This window comes from Pelophylax lessonae, assembly GCF_965119305.1.
Source record: "Pelophylax lessonae genome assembly, chromosome: 2".
NCBI classification, from domain to species: domain Eukaryota; kingdom Metazoa; phylum Chordata; class Amphibia; order Anura; family Ranidae; genus Pelophylax; species Pelophylax lessonae.
In genome coordinates this window covers 561,562,320-561,583,339 of record NC_138769.1, presented here as the reverse complement: position 1 = coordinate 561,583,339, position 21,020 = coordinate 561,562,320, and the positions used below count along the sequence as shown (strand labels likewise).

Here is a 21,020-nt window from a genome sequence, read left to right as displayed (position 1 = left end):
AAGTGAGAAATGTGAGCATTAGCAGTTGGCAAATGATTCAAGTAACTGGGCCCAGGAGTTCTGTAGCAAACAATCTCCACAGCTCCCTAGGTTATGAATGTTCAGGGTGTAAATAAGAGGCTAATAAAAATATCACTACAGAGCAGGGTTTCTCAACCAGGGTTCCTCCTGAAGTTGCTAGGGGTTCCTTGAGCAATGGGCAATTTCTGCCTCTCAGATAAGTTTCCAATGACACCATTGTTCCTTTTAGCTCTCTGTAAGGGGGTAATTCTTCCCAATGATAAGAGTAACGAGCATTCTCCTCACTGACTGTCACACTAATGTGTCATGAGTTGTAGATATTTTTAATTTTTAGCAGGGGTTTCCCGGGACCAGACATTTATTTCAAGGGTTTCTCCGTGTTGAAAAGGTTGAGAACGGCTGCTAGAGTGTAGTGAATTTTTCAGCAATGCAAGGACTGAATTGATGCGTGAATTGATAGAGAGTAGAACCCCATCACATTTCATTTGATAATAAAGCTGGGGGGGGGGGGGGGGTGTAGTATAGTGGAGGAGACTAGGCAGAAGCCTAAATATTGCAGAAATTAGAAAACAGGTTTTATAGCCAAGATGGGACTGTGTAAGGTGTAGGGAAATAGTTGCAGGTTTACATATAACTGTGCTTGCATCTTCTCCAAACAAAAAAGCAAACCAAGGCTTTTTACTTTAACAAGTACATAAATAGCTACTTACCCACATCCCTGCTCACATGTTACTGGTCGCTTTGGATTGTGTTCACAGTCGTTAAGATGAGACATGAGGTTATCAAGTCGCACAATTGTGGTACAGCCAAAAACTGCGTTGTCACAAGTAATCTGTAATTTGGAGAGCATATTCCGCATGATGCGGGGGACTGGACGGAGATGAGCTACCGTTACAACACTGCGGTCCACAGGACAGGTCTGCTGCTGGGAGAACCACTGTGTAATGCAGGCATTGCAAAAGGCGTGTTCACAATGAGGAGCCTATAGATTTTAGAAAAAAAAAAAAATATATATATATGTATTGTAACTAATAAAAACAATAGCATTTACTAAAATATTTTAGCATTTTTTCCAAATGTAACACAATTTTAAAATGAAAAGAAATAGAAGGGTAGGCATTGCCTCCCTAGGTAAAGATGAATATATTTTGGAAGCAATTTAATGGATAGCAGAGAATGCAAGATTCAAAACAGCTTAGAACTATAGGCAAAACTTTTATTTTTCATTTTGGATAGAGTAAGGGAGGGTTACTCTGGTCAGTTTTTTCTTTTCGCCATCTGTCCCAATGTGGAGGAGTTCCCTTCACTTCCTGTCCCATTGCCAAACAGGAAGGGAGAGGAAATCTCTGAACATTAGGGGAATTTCATGGGGACCCCCCAGGTCACCAGAACTAGTGTCCCCATTGGAAGATTTCCCCTATATTACTTTTCAGGGGACAACCTAAAATTTGGAATTTTTTTTTACTTTCAATGAGAATGATAAAAGAGGACAAATAGGCAGGGTTGCATCTCCTCAATGGGGTCACAGAAAGCAATAAAAACTAACAGGTGTTCTAATCATTCTTCACTATCCAAAAAGAAAAAAAAACAAAAAAAAAAAAAAAACAAAAAAGGCATGTTTTGTTATACTTTAACCGCTTGCCGGCCGCCATAATTTTGTTTGGGCAGGTTGGCTCGGTCCTGTGAGACGACGTACCTGTACGTCGCTTTGCAGGATCACTCCCCGTGGAGACAGAACCGCGTACTGCCTTTGTAAACATGGCAGACCGCTGTTCTGTCAGTTATGAACACAGGGATCCTGCGTTCCTCTTATTTAAGGAACATAGGTCTCTGTGTTCATGCAGCAAGCCCAGATCACCAAGTTCCTCAAACTATAAAATTTTAAAGCCAGAACGAACAGCAGTGCAAGCTGGGGTTCTGTCACGTCACCTTAAACAAAGGCTTGATAGCCTCCCTGTTGTCCGGCCCACACATTTTGGTATAACCTTTCTCTCTCCCCCCCAACACCCAATTTTACCACTTCTTTCCTCTCAATCTGGTCATCTTTTTCATACTGCTTTAAGAGTCCTAAATAGATTTACTGCTAAACTGCCCTTGTTGCCTACCTATAAATTTCCCTCAAACATGATTATTACAAAACGAACACCACAAGGTACAAAGCTTGCTTCCATGCATTACCACCTCCCACCCATGAGTTTGCCCCCCAACTTTATACAGAAAAAAATATTGATAAGTCGCATCCCTTGTGCGCATTCCCTGTTCTTAAGCTGGCCATAGATGGTTAGAATCTTGGCCAGTTCAGCAGGGACTGGCCGAGATTCAAACAATGTATGGGCAAGCCTGATTGCACCAAAGTTGATCCATCAAATGACTTTGCTACAACCAGCATGTCTGATTTTACATGCGATTTGATGCCAGAGGTTATAGCTGCTAGAATTATTCACTGCGTGCTCCCGGCAGGGACGGCTCTCCCCGCCCCCGTCAGGAGGAGAACACAATAGCTCTGCAGGAGGTATTCCCTCATCAACACTGACTGTGCTGAAGGGGGAAATCTCGCGATTTTCTTTCCTGCAATCCGTGGTGTTTCAGGAAAGAAAATCGTATCATCTATGGCGGGCCTAACTTTTCCATACAATTAGAGGGGTAAACAGCTGCTCGTTCTTTAATGCACCTGTTTGCAGTCATACTGGTTTTGTCTCATACTTTCCCTCCAGATTCTTTGTATAGCATCCGGAAATAAAAAGTTTACATCTGGAAAAACAGTACAGCAGTGGCAGGTCCCATGTTCCTTTATTGTAAAACTGAACCTATCCCGATAGGTTCAGTTTTAAAATGCATGTTCTGATAACCTATGCTGAGAGAATTGTGTTAGCTGTCATTGCAAATTTTCTCCTGAAAAAAGGAGTGCCTGCTGTCTCAGTCATCGGCCATGGTATATTCAGTTTTCCATTTTAGTTTAGCCTGGCTATTTGGTCTACCAGGTCAATGAGTGTTGGAGGGACCGACTTAGCCACCAAGTTGCGTTTAAGCACCTTGATCCTTTCCATAACCGTCTGAGAAACCATCACAGAAGCGAACATAGGCTTGAGGAGCGAGCCCGCCACCAGAAACATGTGGCGGGAAAGTGACTCCACGCGCCTATCCATCGGGTTTTTAAACACCAGGGAGTCCCCCACGGGTACAACCATGGATTTATTCAACCTGGACACAGTGTGGTCCACCTTAGGTGACATCGTCCAGCGAGTGTTAACGGGGTCCGCAAAGGAGTAGCGGCATTGAAAACACTTAAGCACTGCCAGCACTTGCTTAACGAGTCGCCAATGCTCATTCACAATATCGTGAAATTCCTCGGGGCAGGGGAAAACCTGACCCGACTTCTGTGCTTTGCAGGACCCGAACAGTCATAAGCACAGGACCCTGGCCACCGTGGGAATCCCTAAGGAAGCCCCCCTCAGGACAAGTATTAGCCCCCGAACACAGCGGGTGCCGCTAGAGCACCCCCAGAAGGAGCAGGGACCATCCAGACTGGCCGGGGGGGGACACCACAGAGATTGCATGCTCTGACATCCCCAGAGTGGGCCCACATCAGTCACTGTACCAGAGCCCGCGGGCTCCGCTCCGATACGAGTCACCTCCCACCCTGAGTGGGGTGTCGTCAGCCAGGAGGGGACACCGCAACACAGGGCATTCCAGAGTTGAGGCGTTCCGGCGCAGAAAATTTCTCCGCAGGCTTGTCCCCATCCGTCGGGGCACCATCGTGGTGAGGCCTGGGCGGACCACAACCTGCGCACGCTCGCTGGCCCAGCTGGGACACCAGAAGGATCTATAGTATCCAGTGCGAGGCCCAGCCCGGCTGACACTTTTAGTTCTCCAGGAGGATCCCCTTGATACTAGCTAGCGATAAGTGAGAAATAAAATAAAAACAAACATTTTCAAAAAAAAATAAAAAACAGTCCCAGCAGGGAATCCTAGTCCTACTCCAAAGCTAGGCAGCAAGAAACTGGATTAGCAGCACTGTGGGTTGTCTTGTGTAAAGCTTTTTTTGATAAGTTTTCACTACCTAGCCTGCTCCTGCAGAGGGCGCCATTATCCAATAGTAAAGAACATATGGAAGGGCTGCCACTGTCAGTAAGAGAAAATTTTTTTTGCAAGAACTTACTGTAAAATTATTTTCTCCGAGTCCTCTGACAGACACAGCCTCTTCCAAGTTTCATCACTATTGGGTAATGGCGCCCTCTGCAGGAGCAGGCTAGGTAGTGAAGCTTCATTAAAAAGCTTTAACTAGACACACCTTTAGGGGCTGTCCCTCCAGATCAGAGATATGCAAAGTGTGGCCCTCCAGCTGTTGCAGAACTACAAGTCCCATGAGGCATAGCAAGACTGACAGCCACAAGCATGACACCCAGAGGCAGAGGTATGATGGGATTTGTAGTTTTGCAACAGCTGGAGGCCCGCAGTTTGCATATTCCTGCTCTAGACATTACCCTCAGACACAGAGCTTACTAATCAGTTTTGTAGCAAGCAGTACAGGAAGACAAACAACCCCAAAATAGAGGGGCGGGGGCAGGGGCTGCGTCTGTCAGAGGACTCGTAAAATAATTTTACGGTAAGTTCTTACAAAAATTATATTTTCTCTTACCTCCTCTGACAGACACAGCCTCTTCCAAGTTTCATCACTATTGGGACGTCCCAAAGCAGTGCAGGTGTGAGGGGTGGGAAAAGCCGTAACCAACAGAAAACGGTAACGTGTCAACAAGGCCAGAACCAGAACTCAGCCAACAGGGCAACAAAAGCTCACCAACAGGCGCTAACCCCAAAACAAAAATTTCACCCAAAAAAAAAAAAAAAAAAAAAAGAAAAGCATGTCTCTCAACAAACAGCAGCACTCAAAACTTTGCCGCCAAAAGGAAGCATCCTAGGATGCCATCACGTCAATCTTGTAGAATTTTGTAAAAAAAAAAAAAAGTGTGTGAAGACAACCAGGTCGCAGCTTTACACACCTAAGCCACAGAAGCCTGATGGCGAAAAGCCCAAGAGGCACTCACGGCTCTAGTAGAATGTGCCCTCACAGGGAAAAGGAGACACTTGACCCTCAAGGGAATAGGCCTGAACAATAGTCTGTCTGATCCATCTAGAAAAGGAGGCAGCGGACGCAGCCAAACCCTTTCGAGGTCCCTCAGGGAGGACAAACAGGGAATCAGACTTCCTAAAGATTCCGTGGCCAACAGGTAAATCCTGATAGCCCGAACCACAGCCAATGAATGCAAGAAAATTCCCTTGGGATGCTTGGGCTTCACACAAAGCGAAGGCAAAAAAACATCTTCATTGAGGTGGAAGGCAGACACCACCTTAGGGAGAAAGAACTGATTGGGTCGCAGAACAACCTTATCCCTATGAAGGACCAGATAAGGCGCCCGGCAGGACAGTGCCGCCAATTCAGACACTCTGCGAGCAGAGGCGATAGCCACCAGAAAAGCAACTTTCTGGATCAACATAGGCAGAGATAGTTCTTTGATATTATCAAAGGGAGGTCGTTGCAAAAATGGACAAAAACCATATTCCAATCCCACAAAGGCAAAGGAGCCCTCCGCGGAGGAGCCAGATGATGCACCCCTTGAATAAAAGTGCGAATAAGGGAATTAGTCGCCAAGGGACGCTGGAAGAAAATGGCCAAGGCCGACACCAGACCATTAATAGTGCCCCATGCCAAACGTTGGTCCACACCTTTCTGCAAGAAAGCCAGGACCCTCGCCACCGAAAAGGAGCGAGGATGCAAACCTTGCAACTCACACCAGGCAATGAACGCCTTCTGGGTACGATGATAAATCTTCCTGGAGGTAGCATACCAAGCTCTCAGCAAGGTAGAACAGCATCGGAGAGACCACTGTCTCTCAACACCTGGCCTTCAACTGCCAGGCCATTAAAGCCAGAGACCGTAAAGCAGGGTGGAAGATTGGCCCTTGAGACAGCAGATCTTCTCTCAGAGGTAGCCGCCAGGGAGGCTTGACGACCATCTTTACGAGGTCTGCCTACTAAGACCGACGAGGCCAGTCTGGGACCACCAGAAACCCTTGTAACCCGTTCCAAAGCCAACCTGCGGAGGAACCTGGACAACAGTTGAATCAGGGGAAAGGCATAAATCAGCTGGTCCTGGTGCCAAGGCACCACCAACGCGTCTGCTAGAGGATCTCGAGTCCTGGCCACAAACCTTTCCACCTTTCTGTTGAGAAGAGACGCGAACAGATCCACGTCCAGAGTCCCCCACCGGGCACATAGGAGCCGAAACCCCTCCGGATGCAGGGACTATTTACCCTGATCCAAGGACTGATGACTCAAAGTCTGCGTGTCAGTTTTCCACTTCCGGAATATGAACAGCAGAGATAGCTATAATGTGCGCCAAGGACCAAATCAGAATCCCGGCCACTTCCTTAGCTGCCGGGCACTCCAGGTGCCCCCTTGATGATCGATGCAAGCCCCAGCCGTGGCAATGTCGGACTGCACCCGAACCGGGAGGCCATGCAGCCGAGGCGTCCAAGGAGCAGGCAGTTTGTTCACCCTGAACTCCAGGACAAGGATCGGAAAAGGAAGATCGACAGATCGCCCAACAGGGTCGGTTAATAACCCACTCTCAACAGGAATTTGTCCAGATACCCGAGGACCGGAAACCCCCCCAGCGGGAACAAGGCTAACACCCCGGTCAAACCTAGAATAAAAGACCCTAAAACCTTACCTGCCGAGGAAACGGCACCACCACTCGCTGCGCAAGCGGAGCCCGCTCCGCCTCCCTGGGAGCCCACAAACGATCCTGGAGATATGGTGAAAAGAATCTGTCTGCCGGGCGAGACCGAAATACGGGCTTGAAACCTGAACAAATTAGTTTGTGAACCCATGAGTCCTGAACCAGAGACGCCCAGGGTTCTGGAAGGCAACACAGACTGTCCCCCACCCCCGAAGGTGGTGAGGGTGTCCCTTCATGCAGAGGATGAACCTTCCTCCGAACCGGACTGGCTATGCTCAGACTCATCTGATCAAGCCGTCTCAACCTCTCCGGAGGCTTTGAATGGTTTACCCTTTTCCTGCGCCCCAAAGGCATGAAAAAGCCCCCGGTGAGCCTTGAAGGAAGGACCCCGCCGCGCACAGGGTGTTTTACCCTTTGCAGATTGGGGCAGGAGAGTACTCTTACTCCCCATGAGACCCTTGACAATCTCATCCAAGGAAGGCGTTCCCACAAATAGGGGATATCAGACACGGACTTTTTAGAGGCATTGTCTGCCAATCAGCTCTTCAGACACACCATGCGGCGAAGAGCAATCCCCACCGCAGACAATCTTGCGACCAGGGGAGCCTCGTCCAGGGCAGCGTCACACAAGTACATAATGGCCTGGCCATTTGGTCCGTGAGCTCAATGAGAGTCGGTGGAACCGGCTCAGCCACTAAGTTGCGCCCAAGCACCGTAATCCATTCCGTAACCGTCTGAGAAATCAGCACGGAAGCGAACACCGGCTTGAGGTGTGAGCCCGCCACCAAGTACATGAGGCGGGAAAGCGACTCCATGCGCCTGTCCATTGGGTCTGCAAACACCGGGGAGTCCTCCACGGGCACCACCGTGGATTTATTCGCCCTGGAAACAGTGTGGTCCAACTTAGATGGCACAGTCCAGCGATTGGAAACTGGGTTCGCAAAGGGGTAGCGGCGTTGAAACCGCTCCGGCACTGACAGCAGGTGCTTAACGCGTTGCCACTGTGTGTTCACGATATCGTGAAACTCCTCGGGGCAGGGGAAAACCTGACCTGGCTTCTGGGCTATGCGGGAGCCGAAGACAACCCGCTTACCTGACTGGGTGGGCTCATCAATGTGCAAAGTCTCCCTAACGGAGCGAACAAGTGCTTCAACCACAGCACGTTCCCACGCTGCAGCGGAGGAGGACTAATCCTCCTCACCGTCTGAATGTGCAGAAAGGGATCCCTCAGGGGGCTAGTGTCCGTGGCAACCATATCAGGCTCAGAATCAGAAGACAGAGAGTATCGGCCGTTTTTGAACATGAACTTGTGACGTGACAAGATCAACTTTGGACGCCAAAGATTCAATGGCTGCAGATAAATAAGCTAGGGAAGGCGACCAGGATGTCCCGGATGCACAAACAAGATCAGTGGGGAAATGGTCACTCTGGGACTCCATTTTGGCAGAAATAGAAAAAAATGGAACGCTGGCCCTATAAATGGGCGATTGCGATCCGCACACCTTTAATGTATGCAGATAACTTATAAGCAAATGTGTCTAAGGAAAAAATGCCCAAAGATGATTAAATCCCCATACAGTGCCTGAAATAGAGAAGACAAACCGCTCTCCACGCTTCTTCTGCAGCAAGTGAAAGATGGCTGGAGGAAAGGCCGCAGTTCCCTGAACTACACAAACATGGTGCCAATAGAAAGTATAGGGGAAACAGGGAAAAAGGCCGCTGCCCTCAATGCGGCTTGCCCACATCCAAGATGGCCCTGAAAACGGCGCCAAAAGCGCATGCACAAAAAATGGCTGCTGTCAAACTGATGCAGCCATGCTTGCCCTCACCCAAAATGGCAGCCGGAAACGGCACAGACAATCAGGAGCCCAGGAACCCTGGCCACTACGGCATTCCACTACAGGAAGCCCCCCAGGACAAGGTAGGAGCCCATACACCCCCCCCACGCAGTGGATGCCGCCAGTGCGCCCCCATAAGGAGCATGGAAGCAGGATCCGTCCAGACCTCGAACAGGGGGATAGAATCACTCACCATACCATGAACCGCGGGCACCAATACAGCTCGCCTCCCACCCCAAGTGGGGGTGCCGTCAGCCAAGAGGGGACGTTGAAACACAGGGCATTCGAGGTTGATGCGTCCCGGCGAAGAGTTTCTCCGCAGGCTCATCCTCATCCGTCGGGGCACCGTCATGGCGAGGCCTGGGCGGACCACAACATGCGCACGCTCGTAGGCCAGGCTCGGGTACCATAAGGATCTAGATTATCCAGGGCGAAGCCCAGCCCGGCTGTCGCTTGTAGTTCTCCAGGAGGATCCCCCTGACTAGCTAGCTATAGTGTGTGAAGAAAATAAAAACCCCTTTTCAAAGAAACACAAAAAAAACTGAGGCCGAAGACTTGGAAGAGGCTGCGTCTGTCAGAGGACGTAAAAGCAATGATGATTTTTACATGTAGGAGAGGGGTGCCAGAAATCACCCGGTATGGAAGTGGTTAAAAGTATAGATCTACGTTTGTCCAAAGCATGTTTGAAGCCATTTATTGTTTACAGGCTCACTACCTCTGGTAAAGTCTATTCCAAGCATCAACTACCTTTTCAGTAAAAATACTCTCCAAGATTAGTTCTGAACTTTCATGTCCCCCGTGTTCTTGATTTTAGTTTTGAGGTCATGTCCCGGTGTTCTTGATTTTAGTTTTATATTGAAAAAAACTGCCCTCCTGAAACCTATTCGTCCCCTTGATGAATTTAAAAGGTTTAAAATCAGGTCTCCCCTGTGACAGTGGCCGGTATCAGACCCCTGGCCCCGGCACACAGATTGTCCAGCTTGCGGGACCACAATCTAGATGCCAGCAGACAGAGCGATTGTCACCGGGCTAATTAAACAATTAACCCTTTCTCTCCCACCACCTCTACGTTCTAATGAGCACAGAGGACGCTCGGAATTTTAGAAATACCAATTATGACTTTAGAATAATCATCCGTAACATGCGCTGTCACTGCAGACAGGAATGTCCGGAGGATTTACCCCAAACAGTAGTGTTTTTCAGGAGGCAGGTTCTGGTTAGCTTGCGTTTAAGAGCTTAGAGACAAAATTAACAATTTTCAAAATAAGGTTTAAATTATAAGAAAGGTTAAAATTGGTGCAAATAAAAATATTTACAGAAAAATGGGTTACAAAGAAGTAGAGACACAATACAGCAATTTAGAAGAATAGATAATAATTAGAAATGAAATACTTGCATTCAAAAGTCCTGGGTGTTTCAGAGGCTGAACATGTGTGATCGGTTCCCCCTTAAGCGATGTTACTGCTTGATGTTAAAATTAAGAACTGAGAGCTCCATTAGCTCTCTCCTTTTCTCTGACCCCCAGGGGGGTGTCACCAGAAGTACTTGACCAACAAACACTGGGGCCATGGGCGGCCCCGGAAGCTTAGCAAAATGCCAAGACACCTCCGGATTAGACAGATTACTAACATAACTCATATCTCAAAATATGTAATTGTTACATTCTTGAAACTGATATTTTATTGTCCGGCATAAAATTTATTATGCACAGACACTAAACACGGGTTCTCGGAATAACCTCTGACCCGTAAGGCATCTGATCGCTAGCTTGTCTTCCCTAGGATCGAATGTAATCGGGTTTGATCTTAATTGGATCGGTATTTTATTTGCCATTCAAATATATACTTTTTGTCAAGGTGTCCTGTTCGGGTAAAAAGTTATGAATTGGGTTTGGATTTGTGAGATGTAGGCGTTACATTTTAATTAACAACTGGGCTTGTGGAATTTACAAGGAAGCCTCCCTGGCCATCTGCTCAGATTACGACATAACTTCTGGCCAGGAAGAGACATATCGGCTAGGAGGTCTGTCTGCTGCTTAGATAAGAGTTGTTTAACCACTTAAGTCCCGGAAGATTTTACCCCCTTCCTGACCAGGGGGTATTTTGCGATTCGGCACTGCGTGACTTTAACAGACGCTGTATCTAAATGAATTTGGCGTCCTTTTTTTCCCACAAACAGAGCTTTCTTTTGGTGGTATTTGATCACCTGTGCGATTTTTTGATCATGCGCTATAAACAAAAAAAGAGCGTAAATTTTGTAAAAATAGCAATATTTTTCACATTTTTTTTATATGAAATTCCCCCCCCCAAAAAAAATGTAAAAATCAAAATTTTTTAACATTTTCGGCCAATTTGTTTTATGCTATCTATGTTTGGTATAAAAAAAAAAAAAAAAAAAAAAAAAAAAAATCGCAAAAAGCGTATTTTGATTGGTTTGCGCAAAAGTTATCGCCTTTACTAACAAAGAGAAAGATTTGTCATTTTTGTTGTTTTTTTTTTTTAACGCGTAATGGCGGCGATCTGCGATTTTGCGGTACTGCGACGGACAGATCGGACCCTTGACTGACATTTTTGACACTTTTGGGGTTACCAGTGACATTTCTACAGTAATCAGTGCTATATATATGCACTGTTACTGTAAAAATACACTGGTAGTGAAGGGGTTAACTTTGAGAGGGAGGGGCTGTGTGTGTCCCTAGGGGCGTGCTTTCTACTGTGATTGGCTGTGGCTTCAGATGTATGAACAGTGATCAACGGTTCTACATAGTAGAAGCGTATGATCATCCTTCATACACAGGGGAGAATGACAGGCAGCTTGTTTACACAAGCCGCCTGACTTTCTCCCTCTCCCCCGACGATCGCAGAGTGACCGGCGGACATCGGGTCCGCCAGTCACACGTGGGGGGGGGGCCGTGACCACGCGGGAGCGCGCCTCCGGCGGCGCGCTCGCTCCCTAGACCCTCACAGGCTAGCGACGTAGACCTACGTCGCTTTGCCTGTGAGGGGCTGGCCGCCGACGTACGTAGATAGTCGTGCGGCGGTCGGCAAGTGGTTAAAGCCTTGCATACTAATGCAAAAGGGACCCAGGGGGTAATTAACACTGCAAAAAGGAGCTGGGGTGAGGGGCTGGTAAAGGAATGACTTTTTTGGTTTTGAAAACTGTCAGCTGAGCTCTGAAACACAAAATGGTTGCTTTCGTATCCCAGCGCAGGATATTCAGTGTACGATACCATTACATCCCCTTCTTTCCTCCAGACTGTACATATTAAGTTCCTGAAGTTTCACTCGACATGTTTAATCCCCCTGACATTTCACCATTTTTGTTATCAGTCTCTGGACTCGTTCTAGCTTATTATCTTTTTGTAAGTAAGGTCTCCAGAACTGGACACAGTATTTACAGTAAAAAATTTAAACTGCTTACTTGGACTGGCTCCTCCAAAACCCCACTGCATATGGGGCAGATAAGATCTTCGTCCACATCACCCTGAAAGCGTGTTACATCATACCCCATCGCTCATCACTGACACTGAACACTGCAAAAAATAAATATAGGTATTACATTTTAAAGAAAATAAATTTGATTATGTTGCCCACAGCATCCAGATGCTTTCACTTTCCTATATGCACAGTAGCTGCTTAAATCTAGTTGCTATGGGCGATACAAATGTTACTGCGTCATAATGTCAACACTATGCGTCAGTGTCAACCTCTCTTCATTCAAATAAGGAGTATACATTTAGAAAGGTACACTCCAGTGAAAAGAGAACAATTATACTGTAAATTGTAGATTGCACTGTATAGTAATCTTTTTTTTTTAGTTTGAGAGAGAGCGAAGGATTAGAACTTCTGTTCTGTCCATGCCTCCCAGCTGCAAAGATTTACCTTCCCCTTTTGTCTTGCGGTCCATTGTCACTGGGACAGATGTAACCAGAGCAAAGAAAGCAATCACCCTCATTTTGGAAAAATGTCCTTATTTTCTGTTGAGTCTCTGGGCAAGCAAAGAAAATTTTCCCCAATTGCACCCAAAATTCTGTAGTTTATTTCTTGGACATTTATTCCTCCTCCCTTTTCTGAAAGATTCTTGATGGATTCCAATTATCACATGTTGATATGTCCCCATCTCGAATCTTACCATAGCTTTGTTTGTCATTATTATAAAAACTGTCTGTAAAAACATACCTCCGAGTGGCGGTTCACACATATGCAGTGTCAAAACCCTGCGAATCCACTGCGGGTTCCTGCATCGCACTCGACTCGCAGGCAGTTCACACTGCCATCCGCAAATCGCTGGGGGGTCTCAATACAAAGTGAACGATACCCCCAGATCAGTTCGCATATCGCAGTGTGAACTGTCAGTTCGGACATGAATCGGATCGCATAGGTGTGAACCCATGCAGTCCGATTTCGGTGCGGACCAAAAAAAAAGGGTCCTGTGCGACTTTGGACCAAAATGCGATGCAAATGCAGGCATACAATCTGCATGGCTGAATTAGCAACGCACAGACATCACATGTGATTTGCTAAGCAGTGCGCTGCAAATCACATGCAATGTCTGACATCGCTGAAGTGTAAACCAGCACTGAGGGTACACTATCTGTTGTACTTGCACCTTTTGGGCTTCTGGTAATTGTAAATGCTGTTTCTCTTGACAGGAGAGAATCCGTGTTAAAAACAACTAAACCGCACTTTTTCAAACCAGTGTGGGTGAGTTTAGCAGCATTTAGTGTTTGAGTTTATTTCATTGGCCAGATTTTTAGCTTATTCTGGTCATGAAATGAATAATTTCTGAAGTGCTAAACGCACCTAGGGGCATTTAGCGTTTTTTTTATGCCAAAATCTCCCCCCCTGAACGCAAATCTTCTGTGTTCAAGGGCTTCAGCAAAAACACACCAAAAGCAGTGTACAGGAGACCCTAACAGGATGCCTGGAATTGTTCTCCAGGAACTCTGAGCTACTGAAAAAAAGACTTTGAATATGGATCTTAAAATGTGAAATGTTTTTCTTGTATTTGGTTTATCATGGATTTTGTAAAGAAATCAATTTGTATTATATGACTGGATAGTTTTTTCTCACAGCCTTGTTGACTAGCCCATAGAATTTTTCAACCAAATTCTCAGTCATACTCTAACTTCTTGACCTGGGAAGGGCTGATATTTTGTATTTCTGGAGCAAAGAATTTCACCAAGACTGTTACTATGCAGTTCAGAAAATAACTGGTTTAAAAGGCCACATGTAAGGATTGCATTACAGAAAAATAACAAAGATAATTGTAGATCAAAAGAAAATTAATATTGGCTTCAAAATATAAAAAAAAAAAAAAAAAAAAAAAAAAAGGGTAACAAAACACCTTATTACTGCTATCACTACGAAAAGTAAGTTGTATAGTCTTTATCTGTATTGTGGCGATATGCTCAACTGATAAATTCTTATGAATGATATATAGAAGTCACAGCATCTCAGCATTTTCTTGATTAGAGGCAATTTCAGAAGAACACTGCAAGAGAGGTACCTTTAAAGCACCACATGCCTAATTGTTATAAAGTAGGGATGCAACGATCCGATATTCGGTATGGATATCGGCACCGATATGGCCATAATAGCTGGATCGGGGGATCGGTAAAATTAACAGATCCACGGGCTAATCCGATTTTGCTCTTTACATAGCTGTGAGGGAGCAGAGAACAGCTGTCAAAGAAGAAAAAAAGAGCCTCCTGCAAATGCCTGTCAGTCTCCCAGTTAAGTAAACACGATTACAATGTATCTTTTCGTTCTGTCTGCTGGAGGAAGGAAGTTTAACCTCTTAAATGCACAATTGTTATAGGGTATCTGCCGATACCGATCCGGAAGTATTATTTTGTTATAAGCTCACAAAATAGTACTTCCGGATCGGACTCGGGATCGGCGATTTCACAAATCAAAAGATCGGCATCGGGATCGGCACCAAAAAAGTCGGATCGGTGCATCCCTAGTTATAAGGTCTACCTATGGCAAAAGAAAATTTGTTGCAAAGCTGTAGAGACACAGGATGCCCTCAGCCACTACAAGGTAGGGAAGTATTTAAAACAGAATACTTAATAATATTCAGTTAAATACTACATGGATTTATGGTGGCATTTTTTAATTTTTAATAACCTAAAGCCAGCCTTGTATCCATAAAATCCAGCCAGACAGCAAACAGCCAGTTCCTAGAACTCTACAGCAAAGGGACACCAAAGGAATATCCTTATTCTCTAAAATGATCACAACTGAATGGCCCTGTAATCTATTTTTTCTTTATTAAAAGGTTAAACTTCACTTTCATGGGAATAAAAATTAAAAACAAAAATAATAAATAAATGATATAGCATATACAATTGCGACACAAGTAATTGCAATAGCTGTAATTTTATGCAAAACGTAATGCAATATAGCTACCTGGAGGTGTCCTGTACAGAGAATGTTTGCAGAACGCCCCCCAGAGACATTTCCTGCTTGTGTGATTGGCTTCCTGATTTTCCCAGAACTCTGCACTAAGACACAAGTCAAATTTCTGGCATCCCCTGCAACAAAAATTTCATTTTTGTTGATACTCTCAATAGGAAATCACATCCAAAAAGGATGCAGACCCCACAATTTTCCTTATTAGAGCTTTGAAGTGCAACCGCTGCTTGATAATTATGAAACCACTCCCATTAGACTCACTTTGCACATGGGCACAGAGAAACACAGGGTTTTTTCAGAACAGAAGGTAGGAATCTGCAACAAAGTTTGTTAAAACCCCTGCAATATACATAGATCACCCAGAGGGGGAATGTTTTTTTCTCTCAACAAAAGGGGAGTTACTCGTTAAACTGTTTGTGTTTTTCTGCCTCCTTGCCATAGTGCATAGTCCCTAGTCCATTCCTGGAGTGAGCAAGAGAGGGTGACTATGTATTAACATCCAGTGGGACCAAAGAAAATAAACAAACATAGTCACCCTTTAATATTTAGAGTCGGTTCACACTATGGCGACACGACTCTGCACTACTTCGGGAGGCGACTTGCACGGACCTCATATAATGAATGTCTATGCAAGTCGCTCCGAGGTCGCCCCGAAGTAGTACAGGACCCTTTTTCTAAGTCGGAGCGACTTGTGTCGCTCCTATTAGAACGAGTCCTGTAGCAGTCAATGGACTGCGAGGGACCGTGACGTGTCAGGCTGACAAGACGCCTGACAAGTCGCTCTAGTGTGAATCAAGTCTAAGTCGGATCACACCAGCAAAAAAACAAACAAAAAAGGGTTGGGGGGGGGGGGGGGGGGGAGATTCAGAGGGAGCTAAAAGCAATAGAAGGTACTTTAAGTTAAAAATACATAATTCATATTAATTCAGGCACGTTCATCCCACGGCCCAGAACCGCAGGCAATGCGGCCCACCGTCCGCGGAGCTCCAGACCAGGGGCGAGTCCAGGGGGGAAGCTTCCTGTATAGCGCCGCCTCCTGTCACAGGCAGAGGGATACCAAATGCACTCCGCCTCTGGAGCTACCCAGCGCTATACAGGAAGCATTGGCTCCGCTTCCTGCGACTGTCACGCTGATCCCCAGAAATGTACCAACAGTACCCGCCAGCAATACCCACCAACAGCGTTTCTGACATCTACCACCATGACCACTTCAAATCACTGAAGTGGTTAGAGTGTTCCTTTAATATCCCTCAGAAGAAGTAAACCCCTGTATACGGCGGCGTTTTAATTACTTAAATACCTTAACTATAGTATATATTTTATATGCGGACCAAGAAAATTTCTCTACACTCAATGTGGCCCAGAGAGGCCAAAAGGTTGTTTTAATTGAAAAAAAAAAAAAAAAAAAAAAAAACACATGCATTATATATATATATATATATATATACACACACACACACACACACACACACACACACACACACACACACACACACACCTGCACATAAGTGAGCAGGTATGAAGAAATGCTCTCAAAGTAAAAAAAAATTAGAAAATTAAAAAAATTGCGCTATACAAAGGTCAGAGTTTGTGACACCAGGGCAATGGCGTGGACTGGCCTAAGTGCCGAGCCAGCCACAGTGAACATATTGCGGGCTACAGCCTCCGTGTTCCAGTCAGCTGGATCCTTAAAAGCTAGCAATTCTTTCACTGGAATCACAGTAGCCTTAGGCTCCTTTCACACGGTCCGCTGTCCGGTGCTGACCGCTCTCTGCTCAGCGGGAATCGATCCCTGTTGAGCAGGCGGATGACAGCTTAAGGCCCGTACACACGTACCGATCGTCGGCATACAAACGTCGGTGGACGAAGGATCTGCCGATTGTACGTGTGTTAGTATGGTGCCTCCGACAGATGTCTGCGCACAATCCGCGGACAAAAGTCTTTCGTGCAAACATGAAAATATTTGTATGCCGACACCAGAACGGACGATTGTTCGCCTGTCAGTACACAATTCGGCCGACAGACCGCAGATTTGCAAGACTGGGCATGCTCAGAAAATAGAAAACACAGGGAAAGTTAACCATTACATGACATCACTTCTGCAGTCGGCGGACAAAATTCTTGTGCTGTCCTTGTGCTGTCTTTGCACTTTTCAGCAGACACCGACATCCCGGGGAGAAAAGAGGAACATTTGTAAGCCGACCATCGGTACGTGTGTACGGGGCTTTAGTCTCCGCACTGTGTGCAGAGACGGAGGTGTCAGAGCCCCGCTGCTCTCTATGGGGGGAATCGGATGAGAGCGGACTGCATGTTGGCTCTCATCTGATCCCATCCGATCCTCTGGAGGGTTGAAAATTAGGGTTTCCATCCGTCCGGATTTCACGGACAGGATCGGATGCAGATGGCAGCGGGTGTCAGCGGACATGTCTCTGCTGACATCCGCTGCCCCATAGGGATGCATGGAGGATCCGATCAGATCCGCCTAAAAAAAAAAAAAACAAAATAAAAACTGACAGGCGGATCTGATCAGATCGTTCGTGTGAAAGGACCCTTATTCAACCTGGAAACCAGGGGATCCATCCCCGGTGGAACAGTCCACTGCCCCAGCAGTAGCCCAGACCACCACACTACCCCATGTTAGGGGTGGGGGAATGGGAGACCAGAGGACCCACAGGGACCACCAAGGCACAGGGGGGCAGGGCCAAAATGGGAAGGAGGGAAACCCATGGATTCTACAGTCCTAGGAAGGGCCCGCGTCCCCCCCAAAACCCTCCAGGGGGAGGGGGGGGGGGGGAAGACAGGTTCTCACCCAAACTTGGAACCAGATGGAGACCAGCTCCAGACAGAATTCCTCGCCATTGAAATGGGGGGCTATTGGACAGGAGGGATACTGACGCGGGCCGAAAACCGGTCATACGCGACCTCGCGAAACATTAACTCACAGGCCAGCCCCTGTCCGGTGGGGCTATGTCCCATCAGACCTAGCACAGAGCTGTGGTCTGCGCGCACTCGATGGCCTGACTGGGGTGACCACTGGATCTAGATTATCCCGCCAGTCGCCCAGTCAGGCAATTGATTGTAGATCTCAGCAAAAAAAACTTACCGTTAGTTTACCGGTAACGACTTTTCTGATGAGCCTTCCAGGACGGCCCAAACATGAGAGATGATAGGCTCCTCCTACCGGAAACACAATCAATTAAACATGGTTAAAAGGCCCCACCCTTCCCTCTATCCTCAGTTGTAAAAAAGTATCTTCCACAACCAGATTTCTTGAGGGAGGTGTTTTAATATTTAATCCATAGGTACTTACCCCTTTTAAATTTGTTTGCACCCTTTGATAGGGCGGGTAGGCCGGCCGTCCTGGAAGGCTCATCAGAAAAGTCGTTACCGGTAAACTAACGGTAAGTTTTCTCTAATCGCCTTCCAGGACGGCCCAAACATGAGAGGATACTAGATTAACCCCCGGCCTACCTTAGGGTGGGACAACTGCCTGCAAGACCTTGCGTCCAAAGGTTAGGTCCTGTTGAGACAGAACTTCTATCCTGTAGTGTTTCAGGAAGGTGTCGTGGCTGGACCAAGTGGCTGCCTTGTGGATCTGCTCCCAGGATGCTCCTGCCTTCTCGGCCCAAGATGTTGCTAGGGCTCTTGTAGAATGTGCTTTAATTTTTACAGGAGCTGGGACACCTGATGCCTCATAAGCTCATAAGCGATGGTAATTGCCTGCCTGATCCATCTGGATATTGAAGGCTTAGAGGCCTGCAAACCTTTCCTAGGTCCAGAGTGAAGGACTAAAAGATGGTTTGACCTTCTGAAATTCCTTGTCCTGTCTAAATAGATGAGTAGAGCTCTTCTAACATCAATACAGTGGAACCTTTCCTCCTTACTGTTCCTAGGGTTGTCACAGAAGGAAGGTAAATTAATCTGTGTTCTGTGAAAAGGAGATGCCACTTTTGGTAAATACAGAGGATCTGGTTTTAGGACTATCCTGTGCGGGAAAACGGTCATAAATGGTTCTTTGATGGAAAGGGCCTGGAGATCTCCTACTCTCCTAGCTGAAGTGATGGCCAGTAAAAATGTCAACTTAAGGGACAACCTTTTGAGGGGAATCTCTCCCAAAGGTTCGAAAGGGGGCCTAGATAGCGGCTCTAGGACCCTTGTCAGATCCCAAGGTGGGAACCTGTCCTTTAACAAAGGAGTAACTCTGTCTGGCTAACAAAAATCTTTTTATTAGCGGTTCTCTCGCCAGACGTTTGTCAAGAAACACAGAGAGGGCCGCAATTTGTACCCCAAGTGTGTTAATGGCCACACCCTTATCAACCCCGTCCTGTAGAAACTCTAGGATGACCGGGGTAGAGGGGGGGAGACAAAGCCTTTTTGTTTACCCCAGGTACAAAATATCTTCATGTAGATTTTTTTGGTAACAGGTTTCCTGCTCAACAGGAGAGTATCTACCACTCTCTGTGAGCAACCTTTTGAAATTAAGAGTTGGCTTTCAGTAGCCAAGCTGTTAACTGAAAAAATTCCGGGTTTGGGCAAAAAAACGGACCCTGAGATAACAGGTTTTGTGAAACCGGCAGGTGCCAAGGGGGAACCAGTGCCATGGTCCTCAGAGTTGCAAACCAAGGTCTCCTTGGCCACCAAGGGGCAACTAGCATCAATCGGAGGTCCCCTGAGTGATTCAATTTTTGAAGAACTCTTGGGATCAACATTAGAGGGGGAAAGGCATAAGCCAGACTGAATTGCCAAGGTTGGGCTAGTGCATCCAACCCCATCATCCCTCTGGTCCTGGTAAGGGAGAAGAACTTTTCCACTTTCTTGTTCTGCTCTGTGGCAAACAAATCTATTTCTGGTGTTCCGAACCTCTGGGTTATCTCTTGAAAAATTTTGGGGTCTAACTCCCATTCTCCCTCCTGAATAAGATGACGACTGAGGAAGTCTGCTTGCCTGTTGTTTTCCCCTTTGATGTGGACTGCTACTAGGGAGACCACTCTTTCCTCTGCCCAGCTTAGGATTGAGGTAGCTAGATCTAAGAGGGGTCTGGATCTGGTCCCTCCTTGCCTGTTCAGGTATACTACCGTTGTAGTATTGTCAGAGTATGAGGACCTCCCTGTTGAGGATGTTCTCCCTGAAGGCTTTTAAGGCCTCTCCTACAGCTTTCAACTCTCTGAAATTGGAGGAGGCTTGAGTTGTTGCCAAGTCCCAGATCCCTTGTGCCTGAGCTCCTTCCATGTGAGCCCCCCAGCCCTTGGTACTGGCGTCTGTGGTGATTTCTACAGGATCCCATTGCCCCCAGGGCCTGCCCTTGCTGAGGTTGGTCTGTTCTTTCCACCATATCAGGGATTCCCGAACCTGAGGGGTGAGGACGACCTGTTCGTCCAAGGACTCTGTTTTCCTGTCCCAAGATGATAGATGGAAAAACAGAAGTTCCCTTGCGTGTAGTTGTGCCCAAACCAAAGCTGGTATACTGGCTGACATAAAACCCAATACTCTCAGAACTTCTCTTCTGGAGCAGGATGGGGAGTCCTCTAACGCTTGGACTGCGGTGACTATTTTGTCCTTTTTTTCTTGGGTTAGAAATAGTTTTTGAGCCTTTGAGTCTACCAGGAACCCTAGAAAGTTCCGTAGCTGGGATGGAAGCAGGGCTGACTTTTTCAGATTGATGAGCCATCCTAGATACTCCAAGACCTCTATAACCTGACGAGTATCTAGGTCTACTTGGGTCTCTGATTTCCCGAAAATCAGTAGGTCGTCCAAGTAAGGGATCAGGGCAATCCCTAACAAGTGTAGGTGTGCTACCGCCTCTGCAAGGACTTTTGTAAATATCCTTGGGCTGGCGGCAAGACCAAAGGGTAGTGCCCTGAACTGCCAATGAGTCATTTTCCCCTTGTTCTCTAAGGCAAATCTTAGGAACTTTTGATGTTCTGGGTGGATGGGAACGTGCAGATAAGCGTCTCTGAGATCTAAGGTGGTCATGAAGACATCCTTTAGCAAGTTCTTCCGTAC

At 46.6% G+C, this 21,020-nt stretch overlaps 1 protein-coding gene across 1 annotated transcript in view; it reads right to left on the bottom strand.

Annotated features, from left to right (window-relative positions):
* RNF41 (ring finger protein 41) overlaps nucleotides 1-21,020 on the bottom strand; it is a 172,499-nt gene that overhangs the window by 61,882 nt on the left and 89,597 nt on the right. The window contains exons 2-3 of the mRNA XM_082245466.1: nucleotides 12,019-12,130; nucleotides 732-1,003 (exon numbers count right to left, since the gene is read on the bottom strand). Coding sequence (XP_082101592.1) covers nucleotides 732-1,003; nucleotides 12,019-12,108 — 362 coding nt within the window. The 5' untranslated portion in view covers nucleotides 12,109-12,130. The remainder of the gene's footprint in view (nucleotides 1-731; nucleotides 1,004-12,018; nucleotides 12,131-21,020) is intronic.